At 42.4% G+C, this 23,763-nt stretch overlaps 1 protein-coding gene across 1 annotated transcript in view; it reads left to right on the forward strand.

The window, feature by feature from the left end:
* ctu2 (cytosolic thiouridylase subunit 2 homolog (S. pombe)) overlaps positions 1–23,763 on the forward strand; it is a 65,002-nt gene that overhangs the window by 5,235 nt on the left and 36,004 nt on the right. The window contains exons 2-9 of the mRNA XM_034185451.1: positions 7,896–7,970; positions 8,134–8,212; positions 8,502–8,561; positions 9,777–9,837; positions 13,985–14,094; positions 16,819–17,063; positions 21,157–21,292; positions 22,604–22,735. Coding sequence (XP_034041342.1) covers positions 7,896–7,970; positions 8,134–8,212; positions 8,502–8,561; positions 9,777–9,837; positions 13,985–14,094; positions 16,819–17,063; positions 21,157–21,292; positions 22,604–22,735 — 898 coding nt within the window. The remainder of the gene's footprint in view (positions 1–7,895; positions 7,971–8,133; positions 8,213–8,501; positions 8,562–9,776; positions 9,838–13,984; positions 14,095–16,818; positions 17,064–21,156; positions 21,293–22,603; positions 22,736–23,763) is intronic.

A 23,763-nucleotide genomic window follows, 5' to 3' on the forward strand; every position in this document is an offset into this window, starting at 1 on the left:
ATGATGTATATATATATATATATATATGTATGTATGTATGTATATGTATATATATATATATGTATGTATGTATGTATATGTATATATATATATATGTATGTATGTATGTATATGTATATATATATATATATGTATGTATGTATGTATATGTATATATATATATGTATGTATGTATGTATATGTATATATATATATGTATGTATGTATGTATATGTATATATATATATATGTATGTATGTATATGTATATATATATATGTATGTATGTATGTATATGTATATATATATATGTATGTATGTATGTATATGTATATATATATATGTATGTATGTATATGTATATATATATATATATATATGTATGTATGTATATGTATATATATATATATATATATATATGTATGTATGTATATCAATCAATCAATCAACTTTTTTCTTGTATAGCGCCACATAACCAAGGGATGGTCCAGGGATGGTCCAGGGTCACCCGATCCAGCCCTAACTATAAGCCTTAGCGAAAAGGAAAGTTTTAAGCCTAATCTTAAAAGTAGAGAGGGTATCTGTCTCCCTGATCTGAATTGGGAGCTGGTTCCACAGGAGAGGAGCCTGAAAGCTGAAGGCTCTGCCTCCCATTCTACTCTTACAAACCCTAGGAACTACAAGTAAGCCCGCAGTCTGAGAGCGAAGCGCTCTAATGGGGTAATATGGTACTACGAGGTCCCTAAGATAAGATGGGACCTGATTATTCAAAACCTTATAAGTAAGAAGAAGAATTTTAAATTCTATTCTAGCATTAACAGGAAGCCAATGAAGGGAGGCCAACACGGGTGAGATATGCTCTCTCCTGCTAGTCCCCGTCAGTACTCTAGCTGCAGCATTCTGAACCAACTGAAGGCTTTTTAGGGAACTTTTAGGACAACCTGATAATAATGAATTACAATAGTCCAGCCTAGAGGAAATAAATGCATGAATTAGTTTTTCAGCATCACTCTGAGACAAGACCTTTCTGATTTTAGAGATATTGCGTAAATGCAAAAAGGCAGTCCTACATATTTGTTTAATATGCGCTTTGAATGACATATCCTGATCAAAATAACTCCAAGATTTCTCACAGTATTACTAGAGATCAGGGAAATGCCATCCAGAGTAACGATCTGGTTAGACACCATGCTTCTAAGATTTGTGGGGCCAAGTACAATAACTTCAGTTTTATCTGAGTTTAAAAGCAGGAAATTAGAGGTCATCCATGTCTTTATGTCTGTAAGACAATCCTGCAGTTTAGCTAATTGGTGCGTATCCTCTGGCTTCATGGATAGATAAAGCTGGGTATCATCTGCGTAACAATGAAAATTTAAGCAATACCGTCTAATAATACTGCCCAAGGGAAGCATGTATAAAGTGAATAAAATTGGTCCTAGCACAGAACCTTGTGGAACTCCATAATTAACTTTAGTCTGTAAAGAAGATTCCCCATTTACATGAACAAATTGTAATCTATTAGACAAATATGATTCAAACCACCGCAGCGCAGTGCCTTTAATACCTATGGCATGCTCTAATCTCTGTAATAAAATTTTATGGTCAACAGTATCAAAAGCAGCACTGAGGTCTAACAGAACAAGCACAGAGATGAGTCCACTGTCCGAGGCCATAAGAAGATCATTTGTAACCTTCACTAATGCTGTTTCTGTACTATGATGAATTCTAAAACCTGACTGAAACTCTTCAAATAGACCATTCCTCTGCAGATGATCAGTTAGCTGTTTTACAACTACCCTTTCAAGAATTTTTGAGAGAAAAGGAAGGTTGGAGATTGGCCTGTAATTAGCTAAGATAGCTGGGTCAAGTGATGGCTTTTTAAGTAATGGTTTAATTACTGCCACCTTAAAAGCCTGTGGTACATAGCCAACTAACAAAGATAGATTGATCATATTTAAGATCGAAGCATTAAATAATGGTAGGGCTTCCTTGAGCAGCCTGGTAGGAATGGGGTCTAATAAACATGTTGATGGTTTGGATGAAGTAACTAATGAAAATAACTCAGACAGAACAATCGGAGAGAAAGAGTCTAACCAAATACCGGCATCACTGAAAGCAGCCAAAGATAACGATACATCTTTGGGATGGTTATGAGTAATTTTTTCTCTAATAGTTAAAATTTTGTTAGCAAAGAAAGTCATGAAGTCATTACTAGTTAAAGTTAATGGAATACTCAGCTCAATAGAGCTCTGACTCTTTGTCAGCCTGGCTACAGTGCTGAAAAGAAACCTGGGGTTGTTCTTATTTTCTTCAATTAGTGATGAGTAGAAAGATGTCCTAGCTTTACGTAGGGCTTTTTTATAGAGCAACAGACTCTTTTTCCAGGCTAAGTGAAGATCTTCTAAATTAGTGAGACGTCATTTCCTCTCCAACTTACGGGTTATCTGCTTTAAACTACGAGTTTGTGAGTTATACCACGGAGTCAGGCACTTCTGATTTAAAGCTCTCTTTTTCAGAGGAGCTACAGCATCCAAAGTTGTCTTCAATGAGGATGTAAAACTATTGACGAGATACTCTATCTCACTTACAGAGTTTAGGTAGCTACTCTGCACTGTGTTGGTATATGGCATTAGAGAACATAAAGAAGGAATCATATCCTTAAACCTAGTTACAGCGCTTTCTGAAAGACTTCTAGTGTAATGAAACTTATTCCCCACTGCTGGGTAGTCCATCAGAGTAAATGTAAATGTTATTAAGAAATGATCAGACAGAAGGGAGTTTTCAGGGAATACTGTTAAGTCTTCTATTTCCATACCATAAGTCAGAACAAGATCTAAGATATGATTAAAGTGGTGGGTGGACTCATTTACTTTTTGAGCAAAGCCAATAGAGTCTAATAATAGATTAAATGCAGTGTTAAGGCTGTCATTCTCAGCATCTGTGTGGATGTTAAAATCGCCCACTATAATTATCTTATCTGAGCTAAGCACTAAGTCAGACAAAAGGTCTGAAAATTCACAGAGAAACTCACAGTAACGACCAGGTGGACGATAGATAATAACAAATAAAACTGGTTTTTGGGACTTCCAATTTGGATGGACAAGACTAAGAGTCAAGCTTTCAAATGAATTAAAGCTCTGTCTGGGTTTTTGATTAATTAATAAGCTGGAATGGAAGATTGCTGCTAATCCTCCGCCCCGGCCCGTGCTATGAGCATTCTGACAGTTAGTGTGACTCGGGGGTGTTGACTCATTTAAACTAACATATTCATCCTGCTGTAACCAGGTTTCTGTAAGGCAGAATAAATCAATATGTTGATCAATTATTATATCATTTACCAACAGGGACTTAGAAGAGAGAGACCTAATGTTTAATAGACCACATTTAACTGTTTTAGTCTGTGGTGCAGTTGAAGGTGCTATATTATTTTTTCTTTTTGAATTTTTATGCTTAAATAGATTTTTGCTGGTTATTGGTAGTCTGGGAGCAGGCACCGTCTCTACGGGGATGGGGTAATGAGGGGATGGCAGGGGGAGTGAAGCTGCAGAGAGGTGTGTAAGACTACAACTCTGCTTCCTGGTCCCAACCCTGGATAGTCATGGTTTGGAGGATTTAAGAAAATTGGCCAGATTTCTAGAAATGAGAGCTGCTCCATCCAAAGTGGGATGGATGCCGTCTCTCCTAACAAGACCAGGTTTTCCCCAGAAGCTTTGCCAATTATCTATGAAGCCCACCTCATTTTTTGGACACCACTCAGACAGCCAGCAATTCAAGGAGAACATGCGGCTAAACATGTCACTCCCGGTCCGATTGGGGAGGGGCCCAGAGAAAACTACAGAGTCCGACATTGTTTTTGCAAAGTTACACACCGATTTAATGTTAATTTTAGTGACCTCCGATTGGCGTAACCGGGTGTCATTACTGCCTACGTGAATTACAATCTTACCAAATTTACGCTTAGCCTTAGCCAGCAGTTTCAAATTTCCTTCAATGTCGCCTGCTCTGGCCCCCTGAAGACAATTGACTATGGTTGCTGGTGTCGCTAACTTCACATTTCTCAAAACAGAGTCGCCAATAACCAGAGTTTGATCCTCGGCGGGTGTGTCGTCGAGTGGGGAAAAACGGTTATAGATGTGAACGGGTTGGCGGTGTACACGGGGCTTCTGTTTAGGGCTACGCTTCCTCCTCACAGTCACCCAGTCAGCCTGCTTTCCCGGCTGCTCGGGATCTGCCAGGGGGGAACTAATACATATATATACATATATATATATATATATATATATATATATATATATATATATACAACTTCTTCTCTACAAGAGTCAAGACAGAAGTCAGACGAAGAAGTTCATTCTTCTCTACAAGTGTCAAGACAGAAGTCAGACCACCAGAGCAAGAATTTTAGCTGAGGAAGCTTCTGCGATTTGAAGCAAAACGTCCTCGCGTCAAGCAACCCAGTCCAGTCGAAGATTCAAGCTTCTCTACTATGGAAACCACCTGGACAACTGAGAGCCTACACAGAAACATTGAGGCAGCAAAGGAAAAAATATCTAAATATGAAACTACTCCTTTTGCTCTGTCCATCATTGACTGGGGCTTTAGGCTGGATATAGCTGGCCTGTTTGCCTCTCGGACCTGCAATCAATAATTTACTCCAGTGCAGTTTAAAAGACTGGCTCATTCATCCACTCATTGCTAGTTCATTCACATGCTGCCTGTTCCACCCACGCCTGTGGTACACTTTGGATTTTTTTTTTGTTTGTTTTTTGTCAGATCTCTGTAGTTTTTTTTTTTTTTTTACTTTGACTCTTCTCATCTAGTAAATAAAATCATTTATTTCACTTAGTCAGTGTGTGGTTGTCTGCAATTTGGAGTCCAATTTTTTAATCTATGGTCAGTTTAGAGTCACCATCTCACCAAACTTACCAAATCCTGATGGTGAGGATTCACTCTGCCACCTACTGCCAGTTTAGAATCAGCACTTCACTGAATCTGCCTCATTGACCACATTACACCCATTTTGGCATCCCTTCACTGGCTTCCTGTCCCAGTGAGATCAGATTTTAAGGTTCTGCTACTAACCTATAAAATTATTCATGGACTGGCACCTCCCTACCTAGCTGACCTATTTAAACCTTGCGTACCAGCCCGGGCTTTACGTTCTCAGGGTGCAGGACTACTTTGTGTCCCTGAGGTGAATAAGAAGTCTGCGGGTCACAGAGCTTTCTCTTATCGTGCCCCTGTTCTGTGGAATGATCTCCCTGCGTCAATAAAACAGTCAGATTCTGTGGAGATTTTCAAGTCCAGACTTAAGACGCACTTATTTTCCCTTTCATATGGCTAGCATACCGGTACAGTTTTGTTTTACGCTTTTTACTCTTTTAATTCATGTTATTAGTAATTGGAACAGGCTGCGGCCTCAACTTTACCTAAATTCTGGGTCTTTTAGTGAAGCTTAGGGCTAGTGGCCGTCAATCACCTTAGTATTTCTCTGTTTTTCTTGTTGTTTAATGCTGGCAAACTATACAGTATTTTTTTTGTCTTTCTGATGCCTGATTCTGTTTTTTCTCTGTTTAAGGTGCAGCTCCATCCAGAGATGGGAGTTGTATTCGTGTTGGCGATCCTCCTGTCCTGTGTGCCAATAGCATTTCTTGTATATTCGTCCGTGAATTGTTCTGTAATTTGTGTCTGTATCATGGCCCAAGCAGAGGGTCACCCCTTTGAGTCTGGTCTGCTTGAGGTTTCTTCCTTAGAGGGAGTTTTTTCTTACCACTGTTGCTCTGGGGGTTGGTAAGGTTAGACCTTACCTGTGTGAAGCGCTTTAAGGCAACTCTGTTGTGATTTGGTGCTATATAAATGAAAATAAATTGAAATTGAAATCCTGACAGTGAGGATTCACTCACCTAGTCTTGGAGCTGAGAGCTTCATTTTGTCGATTGCATGCAGACCTGCTTTTTTTTGTGATTTCTCCAGATATTTGGAACGGGAGTGCCTGTGAATTTTTCAGGGGAACCTGAGGGAATGACCTGGGATAATACTGTCAAACTATTTGGAATAACTCGCAATTGTTGATACAACAGACAAAATTAGAATGCTGCAAAGTTTTTCCAGTCACAGCCACAGAAGCCTATATCCCCTTCAGAGCTGTCTAGGTGTCTTGGTGGCTTCCCTCACTTGTTTCCTTCTTGCCGTGGTGCCTCAGTTCCTGAAGACAGATTTACCATACAGGACCGTGTTGTTTATAAGGTTGGGATTGATCCGATCCAGTATCGGCTTCTGATACCAACGTAATTCAAGTATCTGAAAATGCCGACACAACATGTGGCATTTTCCGGTACCAGAGAGGAGTCACATCTGTGAAACCTCTCAGCTGCTACACTCTCTCTGCTGTGTGCTGCTGAGTGTGAGGAGGGGAGGAGGGGGTTGTTTCTGAACTGAAGCCGAGCTGTTTGAGAGAGGTCTCTTCCGCACTTCAGGAGCAGTGTTCCAGCCATATTTCTGCCCAGCTCTTGGGTTCAAATTGTCTGTGCAGTTGAACACAGATTTTTTGAAAAATGAACTGAATTGTTGCTGAAAATGTCTGCTGAAAAATCAGCCACTTCAGCGTCCCAAGGCTGTGAAATGCTATGAAACAGCAGCTGCTCAGGGCACAGCAGAGTGCAGCTGAACAGAGTTTCTATTCACTGAATGGGGAAAAAAACTCCATCAAATTCCTTCAGTATTAATCCAGAGTTCCTCATGTGAGTGTACATTATGATACATTTAGAAATTTATGGTTTACATTTGAGAGGCTTCGTGTTTCCAAAAAGTTCCAAGCAGGAAAGAGACAGCGACAGGGAGAGAGAGACAGTGAGAGGGAAACAGAGAGAGGGAGAGGACTTAAATTTAAAATTTTATTTTACTTGCTTTGACAATGTAAACATGTTTCCCATGTCAATAAAGCTCCATTGAAATTGAGAAGGAGAGACAGAGAGAGAGAGTGCTGTCTATTCTAACTCTATAAAAAAATAAAAAGTACTTGATTCTTTCACCAAAACATCAAATCTCGGTTTGCATCTTGGATGTACCTTCTGGCAAATTGTAGCTGAACTTTCAGGTCTCCTTTTTAAGAAAATCCCCCTCTAAACACTTCATCATGAAGCTGTATAACTGGGGATACAAAATATCCTCATGTAAAACCAACAATAATGATAATAATATTAGAGCAATCAGAGCTCTGGTATCGGAATAGTATCGGTATCGGCAGATATCGAAATTCAGGTATCGGAATCGGATCGGAAGTGAAAAATGTGGATTCCCATTTCTTCATGACTGATGGATGAAGATGAAGAGGATGACATGCACTGAGAGACCTTCGATTTCAACATTTTTTCCCTGTGGTGTGTTTCTCTGGATAGGATGTAACACAAAGGAACCTCAGTGTTGAAGACCCAAGTGGGTGGAGAAGGTCAAGGACATGCCCACATTTCACCTGGCTGCAGGAGAAAGATGGTTATTTTGGAAGATGTGGGAATGGACTGATTATTTTTCTGGGTGGTTGTCATCCAGGACTCAAGGTGGCTCTGTGGTGTCGTGGATGCCTTAAAGCATGGCACCAGGGCATGCTCCCAGTCTTGACCCGATGGAAATGAAGTCCAAGAAACTGTTCATGTATTCATCCTATGATTTATATTAACAAAATGAATCTGACAGTAATCAGTCTGTACAATAAATTATGAGCTCTTAAAAATGGGGTCTGTTTCCTAAAAGGTAAATGTGGCATTTCTGAATTTAAGTTTGAATTTCACCCGACAAGAACATCCGGATGGTTTAATTTTAACTGCACTGTGGTGGTGAGCTCTCAGTGTCCAAATACTTATGCTCCTGACTCTATTCCATATGTGCATTTTGATAATGTTGAATTTCTGTTGTTTCTTAGTGTTTCCAAGAAGTGTTCCAAATGCAGCGAGAGCAGCGCTGTCGTCGTCATCAGGGCCGGAGATCCATTCTGCAGGTCAGTGGTAAAGTTCTGATTGGATCCAGTAGATCTGGTGCCATGTTGGTCCACGGTGGTAAAGCTGTCTGACTGGTGCTGACCCCTTGTTTCCAAAGCTGAGCACAGCCTGCTGGCGTTGTCCTCTCACTGACGTGCCGTCTCTGCCTTTCTGCTGTTACAGGAGCTGTTTTAAGGAATACTTCATTCACAAGTTCCGGGCCATGCTCGGAAAAAACAGGGTCATTTTTCCTGGAGAGCAGGTACACTGGAGGCTCCAAATGTCACCCTCTTGGTCGTGCCAACCCATAAATGGGTAAAGAGGTGGATTGTGGCCAAAGCTGGCATGATGTGGGTGGGACAGATGAACTCAGAACACGCCCCTCATTTCAGAGTTACCAAGCTCAATGAATCTGATTGGATGTGCTTGGATTGAGTGTTTTATTAATGGTTATGTTTTGCTCAGTGTGTGTGTGTGTGTGTCCGTCCTGCTGGAACAGGATGGTGGATTCTTCACTCCGTCCTGATGGTGCTCCTCTTGTCTTGGTGTAGGTGCTGCTGGCAGTGTCTGGAGGTCCTTCATCTTCCTCCATGCTTCATCAAGTCCAAGAGGTTTGTCGTTCTGTCAGTGCACCAGGTTTCACCGAGCTGTGATGCGTAGACTGTTATTTTGGAGCGGTGGGGATGGACCCATTGTTTTCCTGCATGGTTCCCTGTGATGTGGGGGACCAGCGTTTGCTCCCAGAGCAGGTCTGACAGCTGAGCTGTACGTCAACAGAAATTTAAAATCTGGTTTGCAAATGGAGCAGTAAATTATCGTGGAACCTGCACCGCCACAGTCCTCTGAGCTGTCTCAGCTCGGCTGACAAAGTTTCAGATGCACTCTTGTGAGTGAACCTGGAGCTTTAGTTTGCTTCAGGTTTTAGTATTGGCGCTGAACGCTTACATCATGTGGGATTAGTAACTGAGAGTCTGCACCAGGATACTTACTTCAACCTGAAGTTGTCCTGGCTGTCCCTCGGTGGCGAGGAAGATTGTCTGTTGATCCGTTCCTTTTCTAGCCCCCTCCCTGTTCAGGGTACCCATCATGTCACTCTTTGCCCATCACCAAAAGACTTATGGGTGCACAGTGCAGCGTAGAAAGTCTATATCCAGGGTTGGTCCAGAGATGCTTGTGTGTGGGTTTGTTTAACGTGTCTAAGACATGGTTCTTGACTGATCCCCAGCCTGGTCCTGTGGCTGGGAAATCCCATCTGATTGTGGTCTGACAACCTGCTACAGCCGTCACAGCTGTTTGGTGACAAAACCATCGTCTCTTCAGCCCGATCTGTCATTGAGGACTTCTAGCCCCGTTTATCATCTCGTGTTCAGTGTTACTGCTGGGCCTTCATGGCTACCATAGCAACAACAGGGCACACAAGGGTCCCTACCTGATCCATCAACCAGGTGCCATCTCGTGAGGTGGGGACGGACTTTGACACCCTACAACCTGAAATAGGTGCTGCAGGCTTCACCTTCCACCCTCTCAATCATTGTCAAAAAAATTAAAATCCACAGTACCACTTTGATACTTCAAAGGATGTACTTCAAACAGAATTAAAAAATAATCCAGAAACAATACTCCAGTTATCAAATAACTCAACTTTCAAAAGAAACAAAAGAAGGTCAAAATTGAAAAACCAGCTAACCGCTCCCCCCACCCCAAACAAGATAAACATTCTCATGAGAGTTCTGTCTGTGAATGTGTTAACACTGTGATAAGGTTGTCATACTTTTTTTTTCCTTTTATGTAATATTCCCAGATGAACTGTGGTTTCTCCCTTCCAGGGTTTGAGCCAGAATGCACACAAGAGGTTGAGGTTCCGACCCGGTATCGTCTACATTGATGGTAAATCCAAAAATAGAAATGTATGGTTTTTGTATCCAGGCTGAGAACTCCTGAAATATTTGTGTTTCAGCTGATCCGCTGGACGTCACAGTACAACTGATTAATGTAGGTTAAAGTAATACTACAGAACATTGGCGCATTTATGTGGTATAATTTGAAACTGTTTAAAAATCAGCAGCTTCAATTCAATTTAATTCAATTTATTTCACTTATATAGCGCCAAATCACAACAAAGTTGCCTCAAAGCACATCACACAAGTAAGGTCTAACCTTACCAACCCCCAGAGCAAGAGCACAGGTGACTGTGGTAAGAAAAAAAACTCCCTCTAATGATTTGAGGAAGAAACCTCAAGCAAACCAGACTCAAAGGGGTGACCCTCTGCTTGGGCCATGCTACCGGCACAAATTACATTACAAATATATAGGAAATTTTGGGAGTTCATGCTGGTGTACAGGACGGGAGGTCTGCAGAAGAAGACACCCACTCCCATCTCTGGATGGAGCCGCACCTCAAACAGAGAGAAAAAACAGAATCAAGCATCAGAAAGACAACAAATTTGTCAGGATTAAGCAACAAGGAAAACAGAAAAAATACTAAGATGATCACCGGCCACTAGCCCTAAGCTTCTCTAAAAGACCCAAACTTTAGATAAAGTTGAGGCTGCGACCTGCTTTGTTTCCTAATAAAATGAATTTAAAACAGTAAAAAGCATAGAAACATACTATGTTAGTATTATAGCCATACAAAAGGGAAAATAAGTGCGTCTTAAGTCTGGACTTGAAAGTCTCTACAGAATCTGACTGTTTTATTGATGCAGGGAGATCATTCCACAGAACAGGGACATGATAAGAGAAAACTCTGTGACCCACAGACTTTTTATTCACCCTAGGGACATAAAGTCCCTGAGAATGTAGAGCCTGGGCCGGTACGTAGGGCTTAATTAGGTTAGCTAAGTACGGAGGTGCCAGTCCATGAACAATTTTATGGGCTACCTTAAAACCTTAAAATCTGATCTAACAGGGACAGGAAGCCAGTAAAGAGATGCCAAAATGGGTGTAATGTGGTCAAACTTTCTGCTTCCTGTCAAAAGTCTGGCAGCAGCATTTTGAACCAGTTGGAGAGCCCTAATGCTGGACCATGGTAAACCAGAAAATAGAATATTGTAGTAGTCCAATCTAGAAGAGACAAACTCATGAATCACGGTCTCTGCATCAGACATAGACAGGATGGGATGAACCTTTGCTATATTTCGCCAGTGGTAGACACAGCTAACCAAAACGTTAGCTTTGATAACAGTTAATCCACGAACTGAAAAGTTAACTTTCATAAAGCTACACCAATAAACCCCTAAAAAAAATTGCAGAAGTTACAGCTAAAAGTTAAACCAGTAACTTTTAGTATTGACTCCAGTACACTGGCAGCTACTGATACTTCTGAATAAATTCTAAGGCAATCACAAACAACAGCGAGCCAGTGCTTCTGTCTAAGATCAGCTTTCTCTCAGCAAAAGAAACCTAGTGACCAGAGAGAGGAAAAAAGTGTGAGAGAAAAAAAAGATTATTTATTCTCACAGCCATACAGTCTTGCAGACTGTCACAGGAGTCATGCACAGCAAGGCAGTTTTGACTTATGGTTAAAATTTTAAACAAACTAATTCCGGAGGGAGTTCGCATTGAGACTGTCTGATCAATCAATCAATCAATTTTTTTATATAGCGCCAAATCACAACAAACAGTTGCCCCAAGGCGCTTTATATTGCAAGGCAAGGCCATACAATAATTATGTAAAACCCCAACGGTCAAAACGACCCCCTGTGAGCAAGCACTTGGCTACAGTGTGAAGGAAAAACTCCCTTTTAACAGGAAGAAACCTCCAGCAGAACCAGGCTCAGGGAGGGGCAGTCTTCTGCTGGGATTGGTTGGGGCTGAGGGAGAGAACCAGGAAAAAGACATGCTGTGGAGGGGAGCAGAGATCGATCACTAATGATTAAATGCAGAGTGGTGCATACAGAGCAAAAAGAGAAAGAAACAATGCATCAGGCTGCAATTTAACAACTGCACTGCACACGAACAACAGCATTAACGTCATCCCAACATAAATCTCTTTCTTTTTTGTGCCTAAAACTCGTGAATATATGATCTGGGTTTATAGACATTGTTATTGTTTGTTTTATGTAAACCTGCGAGAAGCTCAGGTTGTTTCACTGTTATTTACAGTGGGCAATCACTGTGAGCCAAGATTGCTTCATGTTCATGTCATTCTGGAGGAAACTGAAGTTTGCTCTTCAGTTTCCTCCATCCTGCTTATTGTCCTTTACAGCACTGTTTGTTTCAGAATAATATATACAAAATGTTTGAAATTCAGAAGTTCCATGCAGGTTAAATGTAGCAGACATAGAATATTTGGAATATTTGTTTTAGCAAGTTTTCAGGGTCTCATGCAGCAGTCTCTTAAAAATGTTGTGAAAGGCATAAAAATTACATTTTGTTTGTATAATGTTCATTTGCTATTGTCATTATGAAGTTTTTCAGTGTTATTTTGACTGCAGCAACTCTCTGGTGTGCAAGGGATTATGGGATTCTCAGTGGGGTGAATTGTGGTACTTTAAAATGATATACTGTTGTAAAACTGAAATGAACAAAAAACATGCCAATTTTGACACCCCCTGTAAAGTTACTGTAACGTGTGTGTTGGTTTTTACAATGCCTGTGATCTGTGATCCACTTATATTGAGATGTTCTGAATATGTTGGTCTATTTACACTCCCATCCAGTAGATGGCAGTGTACTCTGCATTTTGATGGGGGGGGGGGGGTGATGAGAGCAGGTCATTTGAATTTTCCCATAACGCCTTTCGGCACATGTGTCTGTTTAATGTAAAACCTTCAGAAGTTGTGCATTGCTTTAAAACTGGTTTTAAGTGAAACCATGAGTGAAAGGTCTGCCCCCTTCTACTGGGGCAGGACTGAGCTTCTCACAGCGGTCTGTTTATTGCAAAGCACATGTAAGGTTTTATGTTTTACAGATGTTTCTGACCGTTCAGCTTTATCTCTGCCAGCAAAAAAAAAAAAATGTTAGCAGACTGAAAGTTATTGGAACTAAATTCAGGGGAAGCCAGTTGGTAGTAGGCTAAGCACTAGCTGGCCAAATTGATGCTGATGTCTCGCTGCACCAAAAACCATCACTTCAGTCTTATCAGAGCTTAAACGTTAGAAATTGCTTGACATTCAACTTCTCACTGATGCAAGGCAATATTGTAAGGATTTTATGTGGATGAGCAGCAGGTATCAGCATATATGTATCAGCATGTAGTTAACAGTTTCTTTTTTTATGAAGAATAATGAATCACTGGTTGTCATTTTTAAGCTCAGATAATGTGCTTTATTTGTTTTGATTTGACATGAATTTGTCAGGGTCTGAAATTTTGCCATGTTGTCTGTTTTGGTTTTTGGTCTCTTTTATTATTTTCATTGGTTCTCTGTATGTTTATTCTGCTTTGGTCTGTCTGTGTTCTATCTCTCTTGTCTGTCAGTGGGTTCTTGGTGGTGGGCGTTTCCTTCTCTCCTTGGCCACGCCCTTGGTTCTGGTGCTTTCCACGCACACCTGTTCATAATTTGCAGCTCCTCACTTGTTCTGTTGCTTATATAAACTCACTGGGTGCTGCTAGTCTTCGCCAGATTGATACGTCTTGTGCCTTCTCTCCAGCTCTTGTTCTCGTGTTCCATAGTCCTGTCTGCATCAGTGTGATTCTCGACCTCCTGCCTGTTTTTCCGACCTCGCCAGCGCCTGAGGTGTTTTTGTACTTCTGCTGTGTATTTTGGACTTTTTGTGTACCAACCTCTGCTGTCCTCCTCACTAAAGCCTTTTACCAACCAGAACTGTTTGTGCGAGCTATTTGTGCCTGTCAGAATTAATGAATTTAATGTGATAATATGTTAATAAATACAAATATGACGGTAACATTTTTCATTGTGGTTCACCGTGATTAATAATAAGTGTAATTATAATTATATCTGGTGGTGTTAGGTTTTGGTTGTTGTCCTTTTTTAGTATCTATGATCAGCAAAATCCTCATGCCAAAGTTGTCACCGTGCACACCTGTGAAAGATGTGTGTGTGTGTGTGCGTGCGTGCGTGCGTGCGTGCAGAAGGTGGCGCTGTCGGTCGATCTGTGGAGCAGAGACAGAGGACTGTGGCCCAGATGGTGGATATCTTTAAGGCCTCTGGATTTCTTTACCACATCGTTCCTCTGGAACAGGTCAGTGGTTTCAGATGATTGCACTGATGAGGACTGTGAGTTGCCACGTTCAGAGGAAGCCTTTAACTTTAGGTGTCCTGTGACAAAGTCACAGAGCCACAAAACTCAGTCCACAAAACTCAGGTTTTACAGTGTGATAGCAAATTGTTTCACATGATTGAGAATAGGCTGTAAGGAGGTCAAAAGAACTGAAATGAGTGTAAGACCAAATACCAGATGGAACAAAAGTTTTGCATTTGTATTCATGAGTGAGGAGACAATGGAGTGTGAGACTGGCACTGGCCTGAGAATCGCCGCAGCAGGGGCGCTGTTGCATTCGCTCTACTGTACTGTTGTGACAAAAAGGGAGATGAGCTTAAAGGTGAAGCTCTCGATCTACTGGTCAGTCTTCATTCCTACTCTCACCTATGGTCATGAGGGTTGAGTCATGACCTAAAGAACTAGATCGCAGGTACAAGAGGTAAAAATGGGCTTCTTTAGGAGGGTGGCTGGTGTATCCCTTAAAGGTGAGAAGCTCAGTCATCCGTGGGGAGCTCGGAGTAGAGCCGCTGCTCCTTCATGTTGAAATTTGCCAGCTGAGGTGGTTCGGGCATCTGGTAAGGATGCCTCCTGGGTGCCTCCCTAAGGAGGTGTTCCAGGCACGTCCACCTGGGAGGAGACCCCGGGGAAGACCCAGGACTAGGTGGAGAGATCATATCTCCACACTGGCCTGGGAACACCTCAGGATCCCACAGTCAGAGGTGGTCAATGGTGCCCGGAAAAGGGAAGTCTGGGGTCCCCTGCTGGAGCTGTTGCCCCCACGACCCGATCCCGGATAAGCGGCTGAAGATGTGTGTATGTATAATAACACTGTATTCTAAGCCGTGTGACAGACTATGAATTATAGGCTCATAATCTGCCAATATGGAAAAATATGCTTTTTATGACTAAAATGGGCAATAAAATAGGACGGAGGAATATCTCTCATTTCACTTATGAATTGCACCAATTTGCATATAAATATTTTTTAATTTTATGGCAGCGGTCCCCCACACCCCCTCTAGACACTGCAGACCTGCAGGCCTTGCAAGGTCATGAGCAAAATCCCCCCAAAGGACCTCTCACATCACTGCTTACTCCAAATGTAAAATTCTACCAGTGATTAAAAAAAACGATAGGCATATCTCTGTCTATTAAAGCTGTACGGCACTTCAGATTTCACTAAACTGGCATTTACTTTCTACTGAAATCCTAGGATGATAATGTCGGATTATTTTTGAAATATATTTCGAAATTACAGCTCATTTTCATGATGAGAACATATTTATTTGGTGGAATTCCATAACAAGTAGTTTATTTTCCTTTAACACCATCTGCAGGAGGATGTGCGCATGCATGAGGTTTTGAACTTACTGGAAATTACTTCATGTGATTTAAGACATGTGGAGGATGAGTTACATTTTGTTTTTCATTGTCCATTGTATACCAGTCTAGGAAATGTTTTATTTGAAAAAGTACAAGCCAGGAATCCTGATTTGTTTTGGTTGTCCGAATTTAATAAGTTGGCTGTTTGAAGAAGAAGTATTTGCTCTGGGAAAATTCTTGGAGGAAGCGTGGCAGCTGTGGTGGAGACAGCTGTACCCACATGTATGAATAGATGTATGTATTTATTTACTTTTGTTGGGAGTGTCTTATAAGCCCATGGGGGCTGGGCATTATTGTATGGAGGACACTTGCATAAAAATCTGTCGACTGGAAGTTACCTTTGACCTTGTGTGATGCGCATACAGGGGGCGTGCAGGTTTTTTTAATGCTTTTGCAAAATATATGAGAAACATTTTGCAAAAGCGTAAAAAAACCTAAATCTAAAACCGCTGTTTTTTTAAGTCAGATAACACCTCTGAAGTGATTTACAGACATCTTACGGTTGTTAGCGTGCTTGCGTACGTTGGGGGAAGCCCCCATGTGATCTGTGATGTCTCTATCAGACTGTAGGGGTCGCTACCGAACATAGTTCAGGCCGTTTGTTCCTTTGAATAATTATACATTTTTTTCCAGACAGCACCACTTTTGATCATGTAGTCAATGTCATATTATGATTCTCTTATTTAAAGGCTAATAAATGAGATTATAGAGGTGCCAAAGAAAATTATTTTAATGTCTTAGACCTTAAAAATTTGAAAGGCTGCACAGCTTCTATTAATGAGCATGAGCTGATGTGGAACCAAAAAGATCAACTTCAGTACAGCTTAGAAGTGTAAAATAGAATTCCAGGAATTGTTCTGCTTTGTCTTATTTCTCCATGTAATGTGGCGTTGCGTCAGCAAAGGCATCTGGCGTAAAATGTGCCAGTTCAACATGCAGATCCACCTTGGATTTGCTGTGGCGACCCCCAAGTGAAAAACAAGCAGCCAAAGCGACATACTGTTCAACTTTTCTCTGTTCAGAAGATGCAAGTATAGGATCACAATAATGTTCAGCTCAGTCATAGGTAAGAAGCAAAGCAGGTGACCACAAAATGATCAGGCGCAGCGCTCAGAGCTGCCAAAACACCAAGCCAAAAGGTCAGATCCCAGGAATCAGTCCACCGAGGCAAATTTTGAAAAAAAGAATACAAAAAAGGCGAAAATGGTGAGTGGCTGGCGCGTGGTTGGCGTACCTGCACTTTGGCCAACTCTACCCCACAGATCCTCCACATGACTGAGTCACAGCTTCACCTGAGTATGTTTTTCTTTCTGATCTCAGGTCCTTCATCTTCCAACTTCAGTTCTGCTGATGGAACCCATTAGTCCTGTGCCTCCAGCCAGTGCCTACAAAGCAGCTGTGGATCAGTACCTTCAGACTGACAGCAGCAGTTATCTGCAGCCCGTGGGTCAGGAGAAGGTCCAGGCCGTGCCCATCATCCAGGACTCGCATACAACATCACTACAGCAACTGATGGCTTCCGCAGTAACGCTCACAGCCAGAGAGGAGCTTCTGAACACATTACGGTCAGACGTAGTTCATAGATGTCTTCCTGCTAACCAAGTCCATGATCATGACAGAATTATTTTGAGTTAAATGAATAATTAAAAGCACGTCCATCTGATCCAGACCCTTGGAGCTCTGTACACTCATGCCTCACATTCACGCACTCACACACTGTGTGCTGAAAGGTTGCAGAACAAACAGGAAGCTCTTACCCAGCAAAGTACATAAAAAAAAAAAAAAAGTTTTCACTTGATGATGAAGATGAAGGCTGATCCTTTTGGAGGAGTGTTCTGTGGTCGGAGCAAATGGACGTGTTCAGCCACAAAGATCATCTCTTCATAAGGAGGATGCTCTGAGCTCTGGCTCGCAGCCTCAGCATCCAGGTGCAGGATCTGGGATTCTCCAGCACCACCTCAGGATAGCAGCCAGGAAACCGGGTTACAGCAGGATTTTCCAGTACGCCAACCATCTCAAACCCTGACCCTGAAAAAAACGTGTCCATAAACTCCACAAATCTCAGCCACATGGGAAGTGCAGCTCAGATTAATGAGTAGGGTTGGGTCAGGAAGGGCTTCCTGCATTAAAAAAAAAAATAAGCCAACCCAAACATGCAGAGTACAAATTGAATTTATATATTGGATCAGTCGAGGCCTGGGTTAACAACAACCACCACTGGTGCCATTGCCCACTAGGGTGCCTGTGGAAATTGGGCTTCTGTCAGGTGAAGAAGAAGAAAAAGAGGAGAATGTGTCCAGAGACAATGGGAGAAGAGGAAAACTAGAATGGTGGAAGTGAAAATGAGATGGAGAAAAGGCTGAATGATGTGGAGAGAGTAAATCAGGAAGTGCAAGAGATTAGTAAGGATGAAGTGAGGGCTGCTATGAAAAGGATGAAGAGTGGAAAGGCAGTTTGTCCAGATGACATTCCAGTGGAGACATGGAAATGTCTTGGAGAGATGGCAGTGGGGTTTCTAATCAGATTGTTTAATAAAATTTTGTAAAGTGAGAGGATGCCTGAGGAATGGAGACGAAGTGTGCTGGTTCCTATTTTCATGAACAAGCGTGATGTGCAGAGCTGCAGTAACTACAGAGGCGTAAAGTTGATCAGCCACAGCATGAAGTTATGGGAAAGAGTAGTAGAAGCTAGGCTTAGAAAACAGGTGAAGATCTGTGAGCAGCAATATGGTTTCATGCTAAGAAAGAGCACTACAGATGCAATGTTTGCTCTAAGAATACTGATGTGAGAAGTATCAAATCAAAATCAAATCAATTTTATTTATATAGCGCCAAATCACAACAAACAGTTGCCCCAAGGCGCTTTATATTGTAAGGCAAGGCCATACAATAATTACAGAAAAACCCCAACGGTCAAAACGACCTCCTATGAGCAAGCACTTGGCAACAGTGGGAAGGAAAAACTCCCTTTTAACAGGAAGAAACCTCCAGCAGAACCAGGCTCAGGGAGGGGCAGTCTTCTGCTGGGACTGGTTGGGGCTGAGGGGAGAGAATCAGGAAAAAGACATGCTGTGGAAGAGAGCAGAGATCAATCACTAGTGATTAAATGCAGAGTGGTGCATACAGAGCAAAAAGAGAAAGAAACACTCAGTGCATCATGGGAACCCCCCAGCAGTCTAAGTCTATAGCAGCATAACTAAGGGATGGTTCAGGGTCACCTGATCCAGCCCTAACTATAAGCTTTAGCAAAAAGGAAAGTTTTAAGCCTAATCTTAAAAGTAGAGAGGGTGTCTGTCTCCCTGATCTGAATTGGGAGCTGGTTCCACAGGAGAGGAGCCTGAAAGCTGGACAGGAAGCCAATGAAGAGAGGCTCTCTCCTTCTAGTCTTCTGTCAGTACTCTAGCTGCAGCATTTTGAATTAACTGAAGGCTTTTCAGGGAACTTTTAGGACAACCTGATAATAATGAATTACAATAGTCCAGCCTAGAGGAAATAAATGCATGAATTAGCTTTTCAGCATCACTCTGAGACAAGACCTTTCTAATTTTAGAGATATTGCGCAAATGCAAAAAAGCAGTCCTACATATTTGCTTAATATGCGCATTGAAGGACATATCCTGATCAAAAATGACTCCAAGATTTCTCACAGTATTACTGGAGGTCAGGGTAATGCCATCCAGAGTAAGGATCTGGTTAGACACCATGTTTCTAAGATTTGTGGGGCCAAGTACAATAACTTCAGTTTTATCTGATTTTAAAAGCAGGACATTAGAGGTCATCCATGTCTTTATGTCTGTAAGACAATCCTGCAGTTTAACTAATTGGTGTGTGTCCTTTGGCTTCATGGATAGATAAAGCTGGATATCATCTGCGTAACAATGAAAATTTAAGCAATGCTTTCTAATAATACTGCCTAAGGGAAGCATGTATAAAGTGAATAAAATCAGTCCTAGCACAGAACCTTGTGGAACTCCATAATTAACCTTAGTCCGTGAAGAAGACTCCCCATTTACATGAACAAATTGTAATCTATTAGATAAATATAGAGAAGGCCAGAAGGAGTTACCTTGTGTGTTTGTAGATTTAGAGAAAGCTTATAATAGGGTGCCAAGAGAAGAGCTGTGGTATTGTATGAGGAAGTCTGGAGTGGCAGAGAAGTATGTGAAGGTAGTGCAGGATATGTACGAGGATAGTGTGACAGCGGTGAGATGCACAGTAGGAATGACTGACTCACTCAAGGTGGAGGTGGGATTACACCAAGGATCAGATCTGAGTCCGTTTTTGTTTGCAGTGGTGATGGACAGGTTGACTGAGATTAGTCAACCTGATTACAAGACACTAGTGAGACCAGCTATGTTGGACGACTTAGAGACGGTGGCACTAACAAAAAGACAGGAGATAGAGCCGGCGATGTTGTGATTCTCTTTGGGAGTGATGAGGATGGACAGGGTTAATCAATCAATTCAATCAATTTTTTTATATAGCGCTAAATCACAACAAACAGTTGCCCCAAGGCGCTTTATATTGTAAGGCAAGGCCATACAATGATTATGTAAAACCCCAACGGTCAAAACGACCCCCTGTGAGCAAGCACTTGGCTACAGTGGGAAGGAAAAACTCCCTTTTAACAGGAAGAAACCTCCAGCAGAACCAGGCTCAGGGAGGGGCAGTCTTCTGCTGGGACTGGTTGGGGCTGAGGGAGAGAACCAGGAAAAAGACATGCTGTGGAGGGGAGCAGATGCTGTTAGGAATGAACATATCAGAGGGACAGCTCAGGTGGGACGGTTTGGAGACAAAGTCAGACAGGCAAGATTGAGATGGTTTGTGCAGGTGGGTGATGTGCAGAGTAGGGACCCAGGGTATATAGGGAGAAGGATGCTGAGGATGGAGCTACCAGGCAGGAGGAGAAGAGGGAGGACAAAGAGGAGGTTTATGGATGTGCTGAGGGAGGACATGCAGGTGGTTGGTGAGACAGAGGAAGACACAGAGGACAGGGTGTGATGGAAACCATTTATTTGCTGTGGTGCCCCCTAATGGGAGCAGAAGAAAGAAGAAGAATAAGAAAATCCACAATTTCTGTCAGGACCAATGGACCAAAATCCAGTGAGATGTACCCCAACAGCAGAAAACTGTTTGTTTTTCAGCAGTTTTAAAAGGAAAAATCTGAGTTCTCCTGAGTTTGAGTCACCCCTGTTTTTCCTGAATTATCACCTCTTCAATTTCATTGTGTTGTGCATTGTTGTAGTCTTTTTATTTATTGGCATTTGTTCTTTTATTATTACAGTTTATGTTCTTTTGTGCTTTGACTTCAGGAAAAGTCGTAGTTGTTATAATTATTAATACGGGACTCATCATTGGTCAGTTTAAGTCTCAGGACCTCCCAAACAAGTGAAAAATACCTGGAATTTCTCCTCTGGGAAACCTCTTGTGTGGATCCTATGAATGTTTGGCCTCTGGTTGGAGGTTTGAGCCGGCCTGTTTTGTAAAATGCTGTGGGATGATGGGACGTGGTGATGATGTCACTTGCCCCTCCTCCTTCCTGCTGTGTGCTCGCTGACACTACACAGAAGCTTCGTATCTCACAGGAACTCACCTTTTATGTTCATACGTGAGCCGGTACCACTGAACATGTTTACCTGTTGATCATTCTGTGCGACAGGCAGCACCTGCTGGTGCACACGGCTCGCACCCGAGGCTACAGCAAAGTGATGCTTGGCGACAGTTGCAGCCGGCTGGCGGTGAAGCTGCTCAGCAGTGTGTGCATGGGCCGAGGAGCGCAGCTGGCAGACCTCACAGTACGTGTGTGTGTGTGTGTGTGTGCACCCCTACTTCAGCTCACATGAAAAGTCCACACATAGATAGATGTGTGTGCTTTCTGTCATATTAGTTTGATGTGGCTGTAAGGAGTTTGTTACCAAGTCATGCCAGTAGATGGCAGCATTGCCATAAACAGCTCATACCTGCCATAGACACTGTTAGTGTACCTTGATAGAGAGAGCAGCGTCAAGCGTAGAACATGACGCCATTTTGGTTCCAACTGTGCTGAACTACTGAATGAACCTTTAATGTTTTCAACATTTTTTAAAATCATTTGACCACATCCAGCAACACAGGTACAGGTGCTATCAAAATAAATATAAAAAGAGTTAAGCTCTCAAATTTACATAAATTTACAATTTATGATGATTTATTTAATTAATTTAAAGCCTGATTTATGCAGCTGCAGCTCTGTAACTCCGTGTCATACAGTGACATACGTGACAGTTTTAAAGTTCTCCGTCTCTGGATTATGATTTATTCTGGACTAATTTGACCCTCAACAAGCTTTTCTTTCTACAATCATCTCCAAATCAAAGGTAAACTTTTCCGACTCCGTGTTGTGAAGTTGCGGACTTTGCAATCAGCGTGCTCACTGCTAAAACTATTAAAATATGATGGCAGACAAAGGAGTGAAAGCAGAAAGATGTCAAATCACAGCCTTTTGTGTCTGATTCAACAGGTGCACGGTCGGACTTTTAATCACAGAAATGACTCCGGTCCCACTTTGCTCAAATCGGCGAGTGTCAGAGCTGAACTTTAATTTGTACCTCTGTTACTTTGCAGACTGCTCGGGGTTTTTAATGAAAATACATTGTGATCAGACAGGACATTTTATCAGATGTGAGCGACAAATTCGCTGTACAAAATCCGTTATATGCGGTGTTTATTACATGGAAACAATACAAAAACTTTGGAACTTTTTTGTCCGGTGGCTGTGAATATCTGGTTTATACGATGACGGTTTAGGTGAGTTTTACTGTAAAACTCAAAGCTTTGATGATGAAGTCGCTTCCGTCCCACACGACTGACTTTACTTTCCAAAATCTTTCTTCTCTTCGGATCTGAAGGGAATCTGAACATCTTGTCTCCTCACCGTCTGTGTCTCAGAGTGAGTGAGACAGACAGAAGCAGCGACAAGGACAAGCTGCTGCCTTTCACATTGTAGTTTGACTAAAGTCTGTGTGTGTGTGTGTGTGTGTGTGTGTGTGTGTGTGTGTGTGTGTGTGTGTGTGTGTGTGTGTGTGTGTGTGTGTGTGTGTGTGTGTGTGTGTGTGTGTGTTTGACAGGGTTTCTCTGACTCCAGGTTTGGGGACATCACCTTTGTCCGTCCCATGAGGGACTACTCTGCTAAAGAAATCTCTTACTACAACCACCTGTTCAAAGTGCTGTCTGTTTTCGTACCTGGTTTGGACACCAAGGTGAGTCCAGGACCGTAGATTCTTCCTGCGCTGTGGTCTTACACTCCTCACATCAAACCGGCTTCAACAGACTACGACTCTGATCATGATCAGGTTGAATTTACTTTGGTCTTTGGTTCCTAAAGTTCTGTGACATCAGAATCCTGGACCTGTTGAACTGACCCAATCACCAAAACCTGTTTGTGTGGGTGGTATGGGGTTGGGGGTGGGGTCTGCTGCCAGCCAGTTCTCATCTATGAAGATATTAAAGTTGGAGTTGCACAGGTCCTTTCCACAGCAAGAGGGTAGGCGCTGGACAGTGGAGACCCCACTGTTCTGACCTCTGGACAAAGGTGTGTAGTGGGAGCTTGATGTAATGGATAGTGTGGTGGATCCTTGGTGTAGTGGGTTGTGTAGTGGGCCCTTTGTGTAGTGGGCCCTTGGTGTAGTGGGTAGTGTAATGGGCCCTTGGTGTAGTGGGTAGTGTAATGGGCCCTTGAAGTAATGGGTAGGGTAGTGTAGTGGGCCCTTGGTGTAGTGGGTAGGGTAGTGGGCCCTTGGTGTAGTGGGTAGGGTAGTGGGCCTTTGGTGTAGTGGGTATTGTAATGGGTAGTGTAGTGGGTAGTGTCGTGGGTAGTGTCGTGGGCCCTTGGTGTAGTGGGTAGTGTGGTGGGCCCTTGGTGTAATTGGTTGTGTAGTGGGCCCTTGAAGTAATGGGTAGTGTAGTGGGTAGTGTAGTGGGCCCTTGGTGTAGTGGGTAATGTAGTGGGCCCTTGGTGTAGTGGGTAATGTAGTGGGCCCTTGAAGTAATGGGTAGTGTAGTGGGCCCTTGGTGTAATGGGTACTGTAGTGGGCACTTGATGTAGTGGGTAGTGTAGTGGGTTCTTGAAGTAATGGGTAGTGTAGTGGGCCCTTGGTGTAGTGGGTAGTGTAGTGGGTACTGTAGTGGGCACTTGATGTAGTGGGTAGTGTAGTGGGCCCTTGGTGTAGTGGGTAGTGTAGTGGGCCCTTGGTGTAGTGGGTAGTGTAGTGGGCCCTTGGTGTAGTGG

The sequence above is a fragment of the Thalassophryne amazonica genome, chromosome 13 (assembly GCF_902500255.1).
Source record: "Thalassophryne amazonica chromosome 13, fThaAma1.1, whole genome shotgun sequence".
NCBI lineage: Eukaryota > Metazoa > Chordata > Actinopteri > Batrachoidiformes > Batrachoididae > Thalassophryne > Thalassophryne amazonica.